This window comes from Panthera pardus, unplaced genomic scaffold (genome assembly GCF_024362965.1).
Source record: "Panthera pardus isolate Hobbes unplaced genomic scaffold, ASM2436296v1 HiC_scaffold_12, whole genome shotgun sequence".
In the NCBI taxonomy this organism is placed as follows: Eukaryota; Metazoa; Chordata; class Mammalia; order Carnivora; family Felidae; genus Panthera; species Panthera pardus.
Window position 1 is genome coordinate 89808425 of NW_026526677.1, and position 17648 is coordinate 89826072.

General features: G+C 47.9%; 1 protein-coding gene across 6 annotated transcripts in view; it reads left to right on the forward strand.

The window, feature by feature from the left end:
• Positions 1-17648, forward strand: part of ETS1 (ETS proto-oncogene 1, transcription factor) — a 132540-nt gene that overhangs the window by 79538 nt on the left and 35354 nt on the right. The window contains exon 1 of one of the 6 annotated variants that reach the window (XM_053900266.1): positions 11402-11429. The exons of the other annotated variants lie outside the window; for them this stretch is intronic. Coding sequence (XP_053756241.1) covers positions 11417-11429 — 13 coding nt within the window. The 5' untranslated portion in view covers positions 11402-11416. Of the gene's footprint in view, positions 1-11401; positions 11430-17648 lie in introns of those variants that run through there. 6 annotated transcript variants of the gene reach the window in all.

Below are 17648 nucleotides of genomic sequence, written 5' to 3' on the forward strand. Positions count from 1 at the left end.
GCCACAGGGTCTCAGTAAATGGTATTTTACCATTATCTCCTAGGCCACCGTGCTCTGCACACATCTTCCCTGCTGACAGCGCTCTTATTATTTCAGCGGTTGTTAAAACTGTGGTTTCTGTTAACCTGGTTACAGAAAATTTTCCACTTGACACCCCCATAACCATTGGGCCAGAGCAGTCCCTGCCTCCAGTCACAGTATTTCCCTGCACTCACGCATACTTAACCAAACTTGAGGTAGGACTTCAGTCACGTTTCCAACTCAGAAGCTTTATTTTCAGGCATTGCCCTCGCCTCACCAATAGGGACGTTTCTTGGAATTGTCATAATCAGGGCATAAAATTATTTTGACTGCCGAATGACTCTCTTCTTTGCCCTGGGATCCTTTCTTTCCTTGGGAGCGACCTCAGGCATCCGAGGTCTGGGACAGAAACACTTCTACCTGTGTATACGGCAAACCAGGGGGAAATGTCACTCTTGCCTGTGAGGGTCCAGGCCCGCAGATGCATTTGGCAAACCTGCTGAAGATCATAAGTCTCAGGACTTGAAAAAGCCCACTGATCTTTCTTTCCTCTCTGCACCCCGTCCCTTCTGTCCCTCAGCAAAAGCCTGTTAGACCTTCCCAGCTTCTAGCCCACTTTCCCTAAAGTGCTTCGCAGCTAAAGACGTCTGTGGGAACCGTGAAGCTCTGGGATGTGCCACTTGCCCATTGCAATGGTTGATTTACAGCCAGAATCTGGCACCTAGAGAAGGGGATCCTGTGTCTTTAAACAGCTGTGTGCCAGTGTGTGTAAATGTGCTTGCTAATCCAGTGACTAATTCAGTATATTATAAAGCAGCCGTGAGCAGGCTGCCAAGGCAGGGCTGTATCCCAACTGGAGTGGGGTGTAAGGCTCAGAGAATATTCTTCCTTGAATTCTGCCACACCACCCGTCTCTGGAATGGAGTTAGAATTTCATCCGTCTGTCCCCTGCACCAGGCTCGGCACTTGCCTTCTCCTGGTTCCTGTCCTGCTCTCAGCCCCGACTCTTCTCTTTCCTCCTCCCCCTCCCTCCATTTCTTGGGTCAGTTTATTTACTCATCTGAGGGTGGAGCCCGTGCTCATTCTGAGTCAGGGCCACGGAACCAATCAGAACTGCTCTGGGGCATTCCAGGGGACAGAACTCATGATCCCTCTTGGAAAAGAATTTTCCAAAAGATCTCTTTTGGTCACAGTGCTGTGACTGCACCTTCTTTGGTTCATGTCCAGTGAGCCCTGGCCGGGTGTTTGTTTGCCTGAAGCCCTGTTCTGTCTGCCCTTCCTTTGTCTCCCTCCAGGGGTTGGGAGAGAAACCTCCAGAAAGCACCAGGTTCTGATGGAAATTTCTTTCTCTTGAAAGCCTTGTAGGATAGGAATCTGAGTGTTTGGGCAGCATCTCCTGGGGACATCTTGGGGTTTGGGGAATGTGAGGTGTTCTGGAGTCTGTGGCCCTCCCCTCAGTGTTTATGTATTAGTGGCTCTGGAAGTTGTAGACATCGCATGTCTGCCTCTGGAAATGGACCTTGCCCAGCCTCTCCCGTGGTCTCCAGTGAGCAGAGCCTATCTGTCATCTCAGAAGGCTTTCCTATGGCAGAGTCCCAGCCTCTCCATCTTCCCTTTTCTCTATAATGCCATCCGTCTGCCATTGGAGTTGGCCTTCATACCTTGACCACCCCCTGCTGCTATCTCTCACCCCCTACACACAGGACATCAGCAAGCTGTTTCCTGCCCTCTTCCCCAAGGCTTCTGGAGCCCAGCCACATCACTTCGTCTCCATTGCAAAACCTTTTGTCTTAGTCATTGTTGTATCGCCCATCATGAGATGTGACTGTGTGGCTATTGCTTGGGTGCCTATGTAAGGTCTGTTTCTCCCACTAGAAGGGAAACTCCGAGTGAAGGCTCTGTGTCTTCCCATCACCAAGGCATTGCGTGGCTCATAGCAGGTGGCTCCCTAGCTCTTAAAAAAATGGTGATGTATTAAGACGGAGATTTAATTTCCATAATATAAAACTCACCATTTGAAAGTGTGCCGTTCGGTGGTTTTTAGTACATTCACAGAGTTGTACAGCCATCACTGATGTGTAATTCTAGTACGTTTTCATCAGCCCTGAACGGAAACCCCATACCCATGAGCAGTCAGTGGCTCTTTTTGCATAAAGGAATGCCAGCGAGGCTGCCCCACAGAGGATCCGTGTGTCCTGAGAAGAGCCCCTGCTACTCTCCCTGGTGATCCAAGCACTTTCCTGGGGGGGGGGGGTGCTCTCTGCATGTCCACAGTCGCTAAAGACCCTCCCATCCCCTGCTGCCTCACCAGGCAAGCCCCAGCCTTATTCTGGTGGCTCCCTTGGTTAGGTGCAGAAAGCCAGTGGATGTCTGGGCAGAGTAATGAGTGCTTTCGCCAGCTGCATTCCGACCATTCAGTCCGAGAGCGGGGGACTGCGGTGGCTGCAATTTCCTAATGGCTTCCTGATGAGGCAGAGCCATTTATTAGCAGCGGATGAGGGCTGAGGGCTGTGCATCTTTGTCTCTCTTTCCCACCTGACGCAGGCAGATGGAGAGTGGTTTCTGCTCCCTCTCCCTTCTGCATCGATCACTTGGTCACTGCTCTCCACCTATTGGCCTATCATACCCATTGATCTGGAGAGCAGGTCTGCCTGGAGACCTCAGCCTCTGGGGTTTGCCACCTGGAGAGACATCCGGTGCCTTCTGCTCTGGGCCAGTGTGGGCGGGACGCTGGGGCAGCAGTGGGCTTGTCGGAAGGTTTGGGGCCATTAGGAGAGAGAGGCCTGTTCCGATAGGAGAGAAACACACAAACCAACCAGCGCGTGGAGCCTGAGAGATCACAGCTGGGTGTATCTTTCCCTAAGTCCTTAGCTCCCTAAATTTAAATGGATTTCCTTTAGAACTGGAGCTGCTTGTGTTACTTTGGGAGATGGCCTTTGGAGTCAGACATGTGATCTGACTGATTCATTAATTAGAAGCATCAGGTTCAATGTACAGGCCAATGGCCTTGATTTTATGTTCTGGCTTTTTCAGTGGCGTTTGTTGTATCCCCTCAACCCGATCGGAGGACCAGCAGGACTGGAATGTTACAGAATCTTTGAATGGCATGTTGGTGATCTGTGCTTCTTTCAGTGCTTTTTAGGTCGAGGTTAACAGGTCACTAAAATTAACTGCTGCCTTCACTCTGGATTCATAGGAATAGCACCCTTAAATTTTAAAGCTGTTACATACAGCGGTATCACACAATTGAAGTTAGGCATTGAAGGTTGCTTGCTTTCGAGTTCCTGGTATTCATCCGGACTCTCTCCTCAAAGGAAACGCTTCTGTATTAGAGCCTGACCATCGATATCGAAAGCTTACAGTCTGCGCTGGGAACAGGGAGCATCATGGGTCTGTACCATCCCGTCATGTGTATTGGATCTTTGTTTAGATTGATCCTCTGTGATTTTTAGGAACTTGGGGAGGGGGGGAGCTGTGGTTGTCCTGAATGATGAACCTGATCTTGATAGTAGCAAAGTTGTGAGGGAGACCGACTCCTCCCAGGTCCACTGCCTTAGTTAAACAGTAATGGTGTAGAGAGGAAAAAAAAAAAATACTGAACAGGGAATCAAGAGGTCTAGAATTAGTAACCCTGTGACCAAGGGCACATTGATGTCACCTCCCTGAGTTTCACCTTCCCTGTCTGTAAAAGAAAGGGTTTGAACTAGCTGACATCTACAGGCCCTTCTGATTCTGGGTACTGAGAATCATGTAGGACCCCGGACCGGTGACAGAGCTCGGCCCCTCCTCCCCTCTACGAACAGCCTGCTTTTCATTCATCTTGTAATTACGTCGAGTTGCCAGGAAGGAGAACATCCCTCTAAGGAGTTGTTAAAGTTTTATAGCAAATTCTATAAATTCCTCTTTCCTGCTTTCTGGCCCCAGATAAGGCTTTATGTGTCCTATCGCTATAGTGAGGTCGGTATAGAGGAGGAGAGACAAGGCAAAGTGTGAACACACAAGTGGGTGGATGGGATGATAGTTACTGCTCAAGGCCATAAAAAAGGCCAAAGTTGAAGATACAGGGGCCAAAATTACAGATTAGGTGGATCTAAACAAACCTTGGAGTGGCCTCAGATGATAGGTTTAAGCAGTGAACCTAATGATTTAGGGAGAATACCCATAATCCCTTTGCAGCAATCTTTCTGCGTCCTAAGTACCTCCTTTAGCAGCTCAGGGAACCTGAGCTGGTACTCTGAAATTACTACCTAAATCCCTCAAAGCAATAGGATTTCTGATTCCTCATTAGGGACGTACAATCGCGTTTACTAAACTGAGCGCGGCCTTTTATTTCATGAGTTGTTGAATACATAAAGCCTGATGGTGTAAGCTCCAGATGTGCTGTGTTAGGGCAACGCCGTCGGTTTTTGGTACATTTTATCGGGTGTGCAGGCATTTTTGAAGACTGATAGGTCTCGGGCAGGGCTGTCTCAGCCACTTGCCAAACATACCTTGGGTGGCAACTTTTGCATCTTCTCTGATGTCAGCCCCGCTTCAGGATGAGAATTTGTGTCTCTGACTTCTCCCTGCTGCTGCCATGTGGCTCCCATGTGGCTCTCTAAATTTTTTTTTTTTTAATGTTTATTTGTTTTTGAGAGAGACAGAGACAGAAAGCGAGTGGGTTAGGGGCAGAGAGAGAGGGAGACACAGAATCCAAAATGGGCTCCAGGCTCTGAGCTGTCAGCCCAGAGCCCGACACGGGGCTCGAACTCACAAGCTGCAAGATCATGACCTGAGCCGAAGTCGGACGCCCAACCGACTGAGCCACCCAGGCGCCCCTCCCATGTGGCTCTCTTGAATTGCCCTGGGACGGTTCAGCAGAGCCCTTGGAGTAGAAGGCAATGTTTAGCCTGTTGGGAGCATGGGTGGCGGAGTCCAGGAAGCAGTGTTTGAACGAAGCAGTGGGTCCGCTCAGGTGGCTCACGCACCTACTTCCATCCTCAGAGATTGGCGTATTTCAGGTGGTCCAATGTTTTTTCTGCATTTCTGTCTCCACCATCTGCCTAGAAAGAAAGATGTGCAGGAGTGTTTGCATGTTGTGGTACATATCATCTTAGCCTGTGATTCAGGTTTCTTAGACCACCCTCAAGTGGTCTAAACCCTGGGCATCTTGACTCAGGGACTTCTGAAGTCGCCAAAGAGGGTGTGGGGTGGTGAAGGAATACAACGCGTCACTCTTAACCATTTGTTGTTTGCACCGACTGCAGCCATGTCCGGCACCTGTCTGCCCTGTGCTTAAGCTTTTAAATTCCAAAACATTGTTTCTAGTTCCCTGTGAATGTGGTGACATTCCCTGGGATAGTTTCAATGACACGTCCTAAGCTTTTTCAATATAAAGGAGGAAAAGGATCTTAACGTTTAGGCTCCTTTCTGCCTACTTCGAGTTGGTTTTCTAGGAGCAAGGAGGGGAGTTGGTGACAGGAGCTTGTAGGCATGAATGGGAAGCGGAAATTACTCCTCGGATTAATTGCTCCTTAATCTCTGTATCAGCCATGAGTTTCTTGCCTTTGGGGGATACCAGCATTGCACTTAGGATTCTTGAGGTTGTAAGGTTGGACCGGATCGGGAAGGTGCAGTCGCTGGCCACCTGTGGCTCATGGATGCTGAGGGCTGTCTGTGGAGGGGTGCAGCAGGGCGACTGCCCTCAGGGCTCACTGCCGCGTCCCTACCCCTCCTTCCCTGGCTCGGCTGTGGCCGTGTTCATTTCGGTGTCAGTGACAGGCTGAATGTGGCTACTGCTGATTCTTTTCAGGAAGGATTGGAGGATTCAGAATATAAGTAACACAGTAACTATTGTATACCTGAAACTAATACAACACAGTATGTTAACTATACTGGAATTAAAAGAAAAGAAAAAAATTCAAAGAGAAGCGGAACCATATAAAAAACGGAATATAAGTAACACAGGAAGGATTAAGATTGATGATCACTCCAGGGGTGCCTGGGTGGCTCAGCCGGTTAGGCGTCCGACTTCGGCTCAGGTCATGATCTCGAGGTTCGTGAATTCAAGCCCGGAGTTGGGCTCTGTGCTGACAGCTCAGAGCCTGGAGTCTGCTTCAGATTCCATGTCTCCCTCTTGCTCTGCCCTCCCCTGCTCATGCTCTCTCTCTTCTTCTCAAATATAATAAACATTAAAAAATTAAAAAAAAAAAAGATTGATGATCACTGCAAAGTAATGTTAGAGCAGAAGATGACCTTTCCAGAAAAGAGAGAGTCTGTTCGAAGGGGCTGAAATTAAAGGGGAGGCAGAGATCGTCATGAGACGTGAGACACACGTATCTTTGAGTTTCAGCTCCTAGCCTCTTTCTGCTAGCTCCAAAGGAGTGAAGAGGGAACTTTCCTGCAGGAAAACTCATAGTGCCCTGAGACATGTGTACTGAACAGATCTGATAGGACTCCTCAGTTTCAGGAACCGTAGAGTTGACCTCCATCTACTGGCTAGGCTTCCCTTGACATCCCCACCTTCCTTTGACCTCTATAGAGAAAGGCCTTCATTGCTTTGGCCTGGCTGAGCAGCAGTTACACATATGACCTGCCCCTTCTCAGTGATGGCTCTATTTTAGCAAGTAGGCAAGCAGACTTCACTTGGCAAAAGAGATCCTTTAGGCTAAGAAGAAACTATGCAAGCAAAAAGGAGCCCGTTATAAGCAGGCAGCATTCTTGGTGACCTCATCTTCCTCCCAGCTCGGGTCCAGTTGGAGCTGTGCATACAGGGCAGACTTCCAGTTCCTCCTGTCTGGGACTCACAGTGGCAGATATAAATAGACCAAGACTTTGTCTGTAGCCATTGTTCCCTAAATGCCCATTGTTTCTGGATGCAAAGTGGCTGCAGCTCCCTCCCTCCCTCTCTCCATCTCTCTCTGTCCCTCTTTCTGTTTCTCTCTTGTTCCCTCCCTCCCTCCTCCCCTCTCTCCCTGCCTCCCTCCCTCCCCCCTCCGTCTCTGGGTCTCTCTCTCTTTCTCTCCTTGTGTAGAGATCTGAATCCCAGCTCTCATTCCCTCAGCTGCCTTTGCACTTGCCTGGGCCTTAGTGACAAACTGGGAGAACTGGCTTCCTGGGCAGAGCATCTGAAAATTGTAGCCTCGGGTTCTGACTCCAGTGAAGCTTTTGTCCAAGTGTTTCCATGATATATCTGTGCTGAAAGTGAGGATATGGGGATCCAGCGGTGGTAAAATCAGGAGGATTTGTAACTGGTTGAGCAGCTGTACCCAAAGGGTCTTGATGAATGCGCCCGTGTCAGAATGATGCATGGTCTCTGGTGTTATGGGGCTCAGGACTTGGTCATTGCCTTTTCAACATTTTTATCGGGGGGTCAGATTGGAGAAGGACACATAAAGCATACTTACTGAATTGCACATGGCACAGAGCTCATAGAATGGGGACAGATTCGTGATATAAAAATGATCTCCGCACGTGGAAACACGGATCCAAACAAACGAGGTCAAGTTCCATAAGGATAAATGTGAAGCCTGACACTGAGGTTAATAAGATTCAGTCAACGGGTGCAGAACTGGCTGAACTTCAGTCCCTGTGGAAGAGTGGGCCTGGGAGTGCACTCTGAGTGGCCTCTGTCGTGTGGCTGTTGGAAAACCCCGTGGCCGGCTGGGCCCACAGAGGTGGACCGTGTAGGGTGATTGTGTCCTTTTCTCTTGAGAAGTATGATGTTGGCCTGGCTCAGGATGCTCTGTAGGAACACTGGCCCACAGGAATGCTTCTGGGTAGCGGGGGCAGATGGGCAAGAACCATACCGTCGTGAATGGTTGAAGGACCCACCAAGGAATTTGAAAGCCTGGAAAGAGGCGGTGACCGCGGGATGTTAAAGCCGTTGGTAAGCCGATAGCTGAAGAAAGTTTAAACCTGTATGCGTGGCTTCAGCCTCCAGCACGAGGGGCAAAGGCCAGAACTCATTAGAAGGCAGATTTGAGCTCAGTGTGTGTGATCACTAAGAAATCATTATTGTGGTCCGGGAGGGAACCTGAGTGGTCCTCACAAAGGACCAAGCGACTGAATGTCTTAGGAAGTCAGGTGTTGTCCTAAAAGACCACCGTGGGCCCTTCTGGGAAGCCTGGTGATTGGGTCTCCGGTCCAGCCCTACCTCTGATTGTCATTGCTCCTTACCACACAGTCCCTTGTCCACCTGGGGAGCCTGGGAAGGCTACGTAGGTAGAGCATATAGCTTTACTGGCTGTGGTTGGCATGTTGAGAAGCTTTGTCCCTGCACTCGGCAAACGGGCTTACATATTCTTATTTTTCACTGCGGTTTCCCTGGGTTGAAGGCAGACAGTTGCACTGTGTGAATGTGTGTGCGTACGCGTTTTCCTTCTGTGTCCAGATTTATTTATTAAAAGAAAAACACATCTGCATAAAAAAGCCTTAGAACACAGGAAGAATGTCCACTTTGTTTTTCTTTCTGTAGCACCAAGACATGTGGGGTTTCAGCTTCCTCTGAGGGGTTTTTGAAGACCGGCTTTCATCTCAGACAAGGCTTTTTCCCATTGGAAAAAAACGGTCCTTTTTTGGTTTAAAAAATGTATTTATATAATGTATAAATAAATAAGAAAGTCGAGGGAGAATTTCCTTTCAAAATTGATGGAAAAATGCTGCTTTCTGAACATCATTAATTGGAAGTTGCTGGATCTTCCCAGCCCACTTCTCCTCTGCTCTCTGGCCTTTATTCGGGTTTAAGATTTCCCAGTATTTGCTTCCTCTGCGTTCTCGTCTCGTTGCCTCTCTTTTCCGTCTCTGCCCTCCTGCCTTCTGTCTTCCGTGCCAGCTCTCCCCCTCCTCCTCCTCTCCCAGCTCCTCTCTGTCTGCCCCCCCTGTGCACCCTGCCCCCCACCCCTTGCCCCTCTTCCTTCTAGCCTTTGCCGGGCTAGCCTTCAGCCACTGGAGCCCTCGCTGCAAGAGGCCTGTCTCTGTGTTTGTTTCCTGCGTGGGAGGGAGAGGCAGGCCTTGAGAAAACAGTTCAAAAGTGCAGAAAAACTTTACCTCTTCCAGCCTAAATAAACGGGCTCTACTCCATTTGTTTGCCCAGATTTTTCCTTTGCCCGTGGAGAAAACTCCTCATCCTCCACCTTGATCAGCCTGGCTTGCCTGGTGATCCTCATGAGCCCCCGCCATGCCTGTCTTGCCCCCAGACCCAAGTGTCAAGTGGGCCCCGAGCCAGGGGATTCTGGGTAGGTCTTGCGTTGGAGCCCCTAAGAGCTCTGGTGACATGACTGCTCTCTGCAGAGGGTCTCAGGGATTGAGGTGCTTTCCTTCTCCAGGAAGAATTTTCTCTCTAATAAAAAGGATGGGGGAAATAGAAAGACATGTCCTTGTGCTCAGCATTTCTCCCTGCCCGGCTTTAACCTCTGCTAATAGGTCTGGGTAGAAAAAACACCTGGCTTTAGTGTCCGAGGATCTGGGTGCGAGTGCTGGTTAGACCACGAGACCGGCTTGACTGTCTCAGCTAAGTCACTCAGGGTGGTGGAGATGAGAGTGCACACTTCGTTGTTTGCAGGGTCATACTGGAGTATGGGGGCAAACGTTCTGCAACAGGGGAAATTCTGTTCCGATAACCGTGCTGGAAATTAAGAGGCGGTGCACTGGGGGTAGGGGGGTGCGGGGGGCAATTGAAGTGAAAATAAATTGGTCAGCCCAGTTAACCAGCATCTCCGGGATCTCAGGCTGTGAGGCATCGAAGACTGATACGTAAACTAGGAGTGGTGGAAGCAAGATGTAAGATGTCACATATTTCCCTGGGTCGTCTTGGGTGGGGTTATCTTGTGCCACATGGGTACCAAGAGCCAATGGTCCTGTCATGGGGATTTCAGTTGAAGGCAGGACAGGAGTTTGCCCTCACAGAAGTATGAGACGGGAGAAGAGCCAGTAGGATCCTCCTGTAACTGTCTGCAAAGCCTTGGGGTAGAAAGGGGCCGGTTCACGCTTTCGTCCTGAATAATGTGGAAACACGGCTGTGTGTTTTCCTCCGTGGTGTTCATGACAAAGAAGTTGCACAGTTTGGGGATGTTCAGGACTTGTAAAATGTGTGATATGGTGGGAATCAAGTGTGATCCTGCCCACAGGAAATGATATGAAACACGTGACGCACTCTGTAAATGGCTTTACGTGATCATTTAAGAACTTTTAGTTTTTCTTGAAAATACTCTATGGAGCCGGACCTTTTATGCAGGCATCCTAATCTCAGTAGTTAAATCGCGAGAGAGTCAGTCCATTTCAGGGCACGTGATTGGGGTCAAGTGCAGCTTGGGTTTGGGCAAGCTGCAAACCTACAGAAGAGAGTTTTGAGCACAGAATTACCATTTTGTGTTGTGGCACATTGGCTCTAAAGTGGCACTCTTAGGAAGTGCTGAACACCAAAAGGCGTCTTCGGTGCATTGGATCCTGTAGCTGTGAGGTCTTCTCCTGGCAGGACACATTTGAGAGGCTGTTGCTGCAAGAAAGATTCTCTCGTTTGCAGATTTCCCGCTTAGTCTGGTAAAACAAAGAGCCAGATTCAGGAGATGTCAATTTCCAGTGACCTCTCAGAATCAGATTTTTTTGCATTAAGTTTTTCATTTTCTCAGTTGCTTCCTTGTACCTGGGGAAATGGCCAGAGGCCTTCTCCTTGCTGTCTCTTGAACATCAGGAAATAAAATTGTGTACATTTTTTATTTGTTTGTTTGTTTTTGTTTTTAGTCTTGGTATTTTACAAGACACTTTTTAGTTCAGGTCACCAAGAATTTACTGAGCACCTACTATGTAGTAGGCTCTGGCATTCTCACACACGCTTAATTTAATTTAATCTCATCCTCACTGCAAGGAGGGGAGAGAATCCTGGGTAACGAAAGAATGCTCTGTCTCAGTGGTCTTGGAGACCCTGTCTCTGGCACTTTCACTTGGCCAGGGCTGCTAGAAACAAACAAACAAACAACATGTGATTTAGGAGTCCTTCCACTTGTTCTGATATTTCCTCTTTCAGGCCATTTGCCCAAAGTTTAGGGTAAGAGAGTTGAACTGTTCTAAGGAAAGAGCAAGAAAATTTAGCTGTAGGGCCCAGGGGGCAGTTCTGTTTTCTGGCTCAGATTCTGGAACGGAAGAGCCTCTCTGGGTTTCCCTGAACACCTGGAATTAATTTGGGTTTTGCTCTGACTTCGAAACATTTGCTGAGGTGGAGGATGGTGGAGGGGGTAGGAAAGAAATAAATCCAGTGATTAAAAATAGCTTTGCATGTCAGGTGCCTGAACGGATTTGGGAACATGCCTGCAATCCCTTTTGTCTGGCAGGTCTGAACTCCGGCGCTGCCGAATTACAACTGCTTTCATTTGTTTTTCCTGCTCCCCTACCATGTAATGGTCAAGGGCTCATTGGAACCATGTGTGAGCCTGGTGAGTCACCAAATCCTCAGGACTTCGGCGGTAATAATGTGTTAAAACTCCTTTTGGGGGATGGGGCAAGGGTGGATGAAGGGAAGAAGGGAGCGGACTGAAGTCACTTCCTACAGATGTTCGATGTTCAGGAGTCCTCTCTGCAGGCTTCTTTTCCCAGGCCCGGCTGCAGGACCCGAGGCCGCTGTCCCAGTGCACTTGGGAGCGTGCTGTGCCTCGCCGAGGACCATCTCTCTTGTCCCGAGGCGGCTTCCCCCTGAGAAGGGGCGCCTACCTCTGCGCTGGCATGTCGTACCCGAGAGGTGTGCACTCCCCAGTGGCGGTGCACCTTGGCAGTGCAGCCGAGATGCTGTCACTGGAGACTGGCTTGCAATTTTGGTCACTCATGTCATTGGAGGGCGGATTGGGGATTTTCTGTACAACTTCTCCCCCCCCCCCACCCCGCCTTTGGAACTTTGGAATGGTTTTTTATTGGCCGGTGACTCTTAGGAGATTGGATATGTAAAGAGAAGGGCGGAAGCTGTGAGAAGTCTGTTTCAGAGCTCATGGTGTCCCATTACTTGGGGGCAGTGATGGACTGTTTGGTAGGGATGGATGGCTCCACGAGGGCACCACGCCATATGTGCTTGCTGGAGCAGAGTCCTGCTTGCCCCTCACTGCCGTCACATCATTAGGTTTATGATAACAGAGCCGAGGGGCTGAGGAGGGACATCGATTTCCCTTCATTGCACTAACCACAGCCGGAAGCTTTGTGGAGTATAGGATGTAGGGCCTGCTACAGGCTTTAGACTCAAGAGTGTGGGAGAAAGAGGATCCTTCCAGGTCTCTTCATGCCCAGTTCCAATCCACCCTTCCGCAAATGAGAGAGAGGGCCGTGGAATGGGTTTTGAGATTCCCTTTCACATTTTTCAGAGATCCCAGTATCTTCACTGGGGGAAGTCCTCTGAGAGACCAGTGACAACTTTCCAGGAACAAGCCGCTCTGGAGTCAGTTATCAGTTGCTGGCCACAGCCAGTTTTTTCTATTTCTATTGATCTAAAAGAGCAAAGATGCCTTCCGTCCCACACTGGGACTTTCTAGGCGGCTTGGCACTCCCCTTTGGATGCTTCCCAGGAGCTCCAGCCTTTTCTTGCACACTCCAGAGTCACAGTTAGAAGTTCATGTGGACATTAACCATCAGGAACAATGATCCCTGCAGTCTCTTCTGGTAGGACACGGGAGTCAAAGGCACTGGCTTACCATCCCGATTTGAGTTCCTCTCTCTCTGATCCAACTTCCTCACGTTCCAGATCATGGTAGTGCTGCTTGAAAACAAGTTCTGTGGTTCAGATGGGCCAGTAAATAAAATGTAAGCACTGTGGAAAGTAATCTTTATCATCTTTTTCCAGGAGTTTATCTGTCTCACGTAAGCTTTCACATTATGGTCCTCCTTTACCTAGAGAATGTCTTCGTGACAATAAAATATCTGTGGGTGAGAGGATGTGTGGCCTGGGATGAGCTTTACATGTCTTCAGTGTGTGAGGAAGGAGGCAAAATAGAACGGGTAGTGTTTTGATAGCTTTTGAATGGGATTTCATTGTACTATTCTCTCTACTTTGGTGTATGTTTGAAAAGTGCCATAAGGAAAATTCAAAATGCTCTGAGGGATGTTAGACCTATCAACAGACCTCTTTGTAGCAATGCACCGATTAAGTGACTTATCCAGGGTGATTATGTTAGTGGCAAAACTGGGATAAGAACCCAGGGATTTTGAGCAACAGGCTGGGTCAAGCCCCCTGCACACCCCCCACGCCATCTTTCCCCCCTTGTCTTTGGGGTTCTCTTTCCATTTGGGACTGTCGTTCTTATTTCCTCCCCCTATGAACTGGAAGATTTCTTCCTGATTTCCTTCACTTTGAGAAATATATTTCACTAAGACCTTATGTAACTAATGCACCTTATATGATGTGCACGATCACACATCAGGGTGACTCAGGGGTGAACACAGACAGGGAAGGAAGCCAGGTTGTCATTTAACTTGGGTACTTTGTATGGAAGGAAGGAAGCGTCCCTACCCGTAGCCCCGCGAACAAGGACAAGACTACAGTTGATTCTGTAAATGGCTTTTAATTATGTCTTTATGGGGCTAGTTCTTAGGTCTGTAATTATTTCCTCGAATGTATCTAATTGTCAAACTAAGAAGTAAACTTTAAGTTTATAATTATTTCCTCAAATGTGTCTAATTTTCAAACTAGGTAATAAAATTCCAAAAAAAAAAAAAAAAAGAAAGAAAGAAAGAAAGACAGAAAGAAAGAAATGCAAGTCCCATTTTCTGTCTCTGAGCTGTCAGACTTTTAGTTTTCTTGGATCTCTGATCTGTTCCTGTTTGCTGCAGCAGTGGAGTAGAGTAGAAAGAGCTTGGATTGAAGAGTTCAAAGACTGGGGCACCTGGGTGGCTCAGTGGGTTAAGCATCCAACTTCAGCTCAGGTCATGATCTCACAGTTCGTGGGTTTGAGCCCCACGTTGGACTCTGTGCTGACAGCTCAGAGCCTGGAGCCTGCTTCGGATGCTGGGTCTCCCTCTCTCTCTGCCCCTCCCCTGCTCTATTCTGTCTCTCTCTCAAAAATAAACATAAACATAAAAAAAAAAAAGGCTCGCTGTGTGATTTCACGCCAGTCTCTTGCTCCCTTGGAGCTCTGTTTCCTCATCTGTAAAATGGGTATCCTGTAATATCTTCCCAGGAGCCTCAGAAGTTTCCCGGGTGATATTGTGAAATAGTGTTCATGGAAGATCTTTGTGGACCAAAAAGCAGCTTTTGGCTGCAAGGCATGTTATTCATTGTTGGTGTTTCTTTCAGGCTGCTCTTCCTTGGGACAGCACTCGCCACACACAGCTCATTATCATGGTAACCTGCTGGGGTTTGGCCAGTCCGATGGTTGTGCGAGACTGTGCGAGACTGGAATAACGCACCTGGCGTTTCTAGCGCTTGGCTTTGTCTTTCATCACCTAACCCTTGCTTTCCCGATGCTCCCCTTTTCTTCTGTAGTTTGAGAACGGTGAGGGGAGAAACATCTCAGGTCAGTAAGGCCATGGCCTGACTTTACCCAGAACACACATCACTTCAGGCTTAGATTCTATGTAACATGGTTGATATGAGCCATTTGGTTTCAAACGACTTAAAGGGATGGTATGAAAAGTCACATGAAAACGTCTCGCAGGGGTTCTTGGACATCGAACAGCCCTAAACTTTGAGTTGCATATGAGTGAATCGAAACCCCTTGTTCTGCGTTTGACTTAAACCATCCATGGGGTGTGTATAAGCTGTTGTTCACGGGTCAGGCCGCAGTGAAAAATGAGCAGATGTTTCCATAAGTTCAGAAGGCCCCTGGTTCGTTATGCCCTTACTGATTCAAGTAGTGCTATGTGCTCATTTCCGCCTCGATACTGTACAATCTTGGTAAGATGGAGTTTGGGACTATTCCTTATTCCCTAGCTTCTGTACAACTCTTTTCTCCAAAACTCGCGGTGATTCTTAGAAATATTAACCCACATGTAGGGTCCTGAAGGAGAATCACTGGGTTAGAAACCTGATATGCTCATAGTGTTTTCAATTTCTAATGCATCCTGTTTACTCTTCACTGTATCGGCATAATATATCTTCAGGTCAGGTTCTCCGCATTTGGAGACAAACGTGTTATTTAAATTCAAGATACTGCCAATAGAAATATTAACATGAAGGCCATTTTAGTACTGTCCATGAAATAGAATTAGTTAATTTCTCTGGGGGAGGGCATTGATTAATTTCTAGATGCCATTCCTAAAATTAGAAATATTTGGTACCTAGTGCAAAAATGTTATAATGGGTAATGAGACCAAATGTGGCAGGAATGACAGGGATGCCTGCTTGGGCTACAGCAGGTTGGATTCTCCACCCGTGTAATGATGCCATTATTATTGTTGATCAGTGTAATTAATAGAACTGCTGCAGCCACAGATTAGCAATGTGGGGGGGGGAGATTTTGCGTTCGTATTTTATACAAAAAGAGTTTAATATTTGAGATTAATGTCTGCTTTGGAATGTTCATCGTCTTTTAAACACAGCGCCCGTCCTGCTAATAAAGACGGGCCTGGCTGATTGTTCACTCGCTTGCAGAGGAGGTTTGAATTTTTTGAAACCAGCATTCCACCCATTTTAACAAGGGAGAATAGCTCTGATTTTTCTGTCTGAATCCTTTGGGTCCAGGAGCAATGACATGCCTTCTGCTGAGCTCATCGAGTGCAAGTGCAGGTGTCCCAAGTTTGTGGGGTTGGCCTTTGCCAGCCAGCTGGGCTGTGAGCACGTTTCCAAAGGATCCAGCACTTTGTGTCCTGGGCCAGGGACAAAGCCGATGGGTGCTGTACAGCTGCAGCTGACAGCGTGTGGACCAGGCTTTTGGAGATGGCATTGAGGTGGACAGGTGAAAGTAATTCCAGCTGCTTCTCTTGGAGAGAGCAAGCGAGAGCCTGAAAAGGCTCGTTCCCTAACAGGAAGCAGGAGCGTGCATGGAGAGTTGTCAGCCCAGCAGTCCTGTCCAGGCCATACTTCCAGAGTGTGTGGAGTTATAGGAAGCAGACTCCAGGAAACCTCTTTGTCAGGCTTTCTGCTGTCATCCTTGGCCTTCACATCACCTTGGCATCTTCTGTTTAGAAAATGCCTGGGGCCTCCTAGCCAATCTCCTCCTTCACTTCCAGCTTGCAGCAGAACCACTTTGTCCGTTTGGCCTGGCCTGTATTTTCCACATGGGTTGTCCCGGCCAATATCCGCCATCAGTAAAGTTCTTTTCATCGAATCATAAATCAGTGGAGGGAACAAACACACAAAACAAAATACACACCGTTCGACTTCGTGGGTTTGTGCTGGACAGGCGTGAAGGGAAGGAAAGTTGGTTCAAACTGGGATAACACTGAATTCACTGACCATTTGTTGATTGACTCGCATATTCTCCGTGCTGGGAGGTAAGGATGCTACATTTGGTCGTCCCTTTCAAAAATAATGCTCTGGGGTTAAAGAAAAAGTTACTTTCTCTGAGGTAAAGCTGACTTCGACTCTAAGTGGAGACACTTCTGGACCTCGCACTTAGCTGTTCTTGGGTGTGTGGAGTAGGCACAAAGGGGCGGCATTGATGTCTCTCTTGGTGACTCATGTGATTACTCCATTGTTTGAAGGGCTGGATGTTATGTAATCAACATTTGATCCGCTCCCCCCCCCCCCCCCCCATTTTTCCCTCTTAACAATCTGGGATTTTCCATCATTTTGTCAACCTTCCTGGAGGCATGTTGGTTTTTCCACTAGATTACTAGATGTTTGGGGGCATTGTCCCAGGGCAGCCCAGACTCTCCACTCCTTAGACCTTCAGATTCACCCTCCGTGGCAGGGCCTGGGGAGCGCTGCAGTGAACCCTTCTGTCCTTTCAGGGCAAAGCTGGACCCCAAGCTGTTTCCTGACAGCAACCCCCAAAGCAAACCAGAGGGCAAGTGCTGGCTCTCCTTTCTTATAATGTAGTTTCCATTCATTTTGATATTCAGAGGCAATATGTTTGCTCCTTTTTGCAGAGGTCCTCTATTGTCATCTTTTCCCTTCTGTGTTTCCATTTTATTCAGCCAATAACACATTCTGTGTGTCCAGGGAAGTTTTTTAAGTGGCCAGGGTTTAGAGATGGCTAGTCGAGGAACTTCTGCAGTAGCCGTGCCTGGAACTCAGCCATTGAATAAATCATATGATACACTCCAGATTCAGGGTGAGGAAGAGGGCTTCTGGAAATTACTGCAATAAAGTGTAATCACTGCCTAAAGATCACGGACGGGATGGCTGGTAGGAATTCTCAGGTCATTTCTTTGCTGGTTGGCTTTTATATAGGAACTTGTGCCTGTGTTGAATGCAGAGAATTTTTACCTTGAGCCATATTTGTGGATCTTTGCTTTGAACCTGTTCTCCAAGTACTAGAGGGATTGGACATAGAGATAAAAATGCAGATGGATGTAGCCAAAGACGACATGTTTGCAAATGTACAGATTTTGATACCTTACTCTTCCTCACCACCTACAGAAATCAGGTTTTATAGATAGTACCTCCCATATGCACTTCAACTTTGTCCACCTACTTTATCTGTAACACCGTCTCCCTACTCAAAGCCACCATAATCTTTCACTGCAACTAATGCAATAACTTTTTACCAAATTTTCCCACCTCTATTCATAGT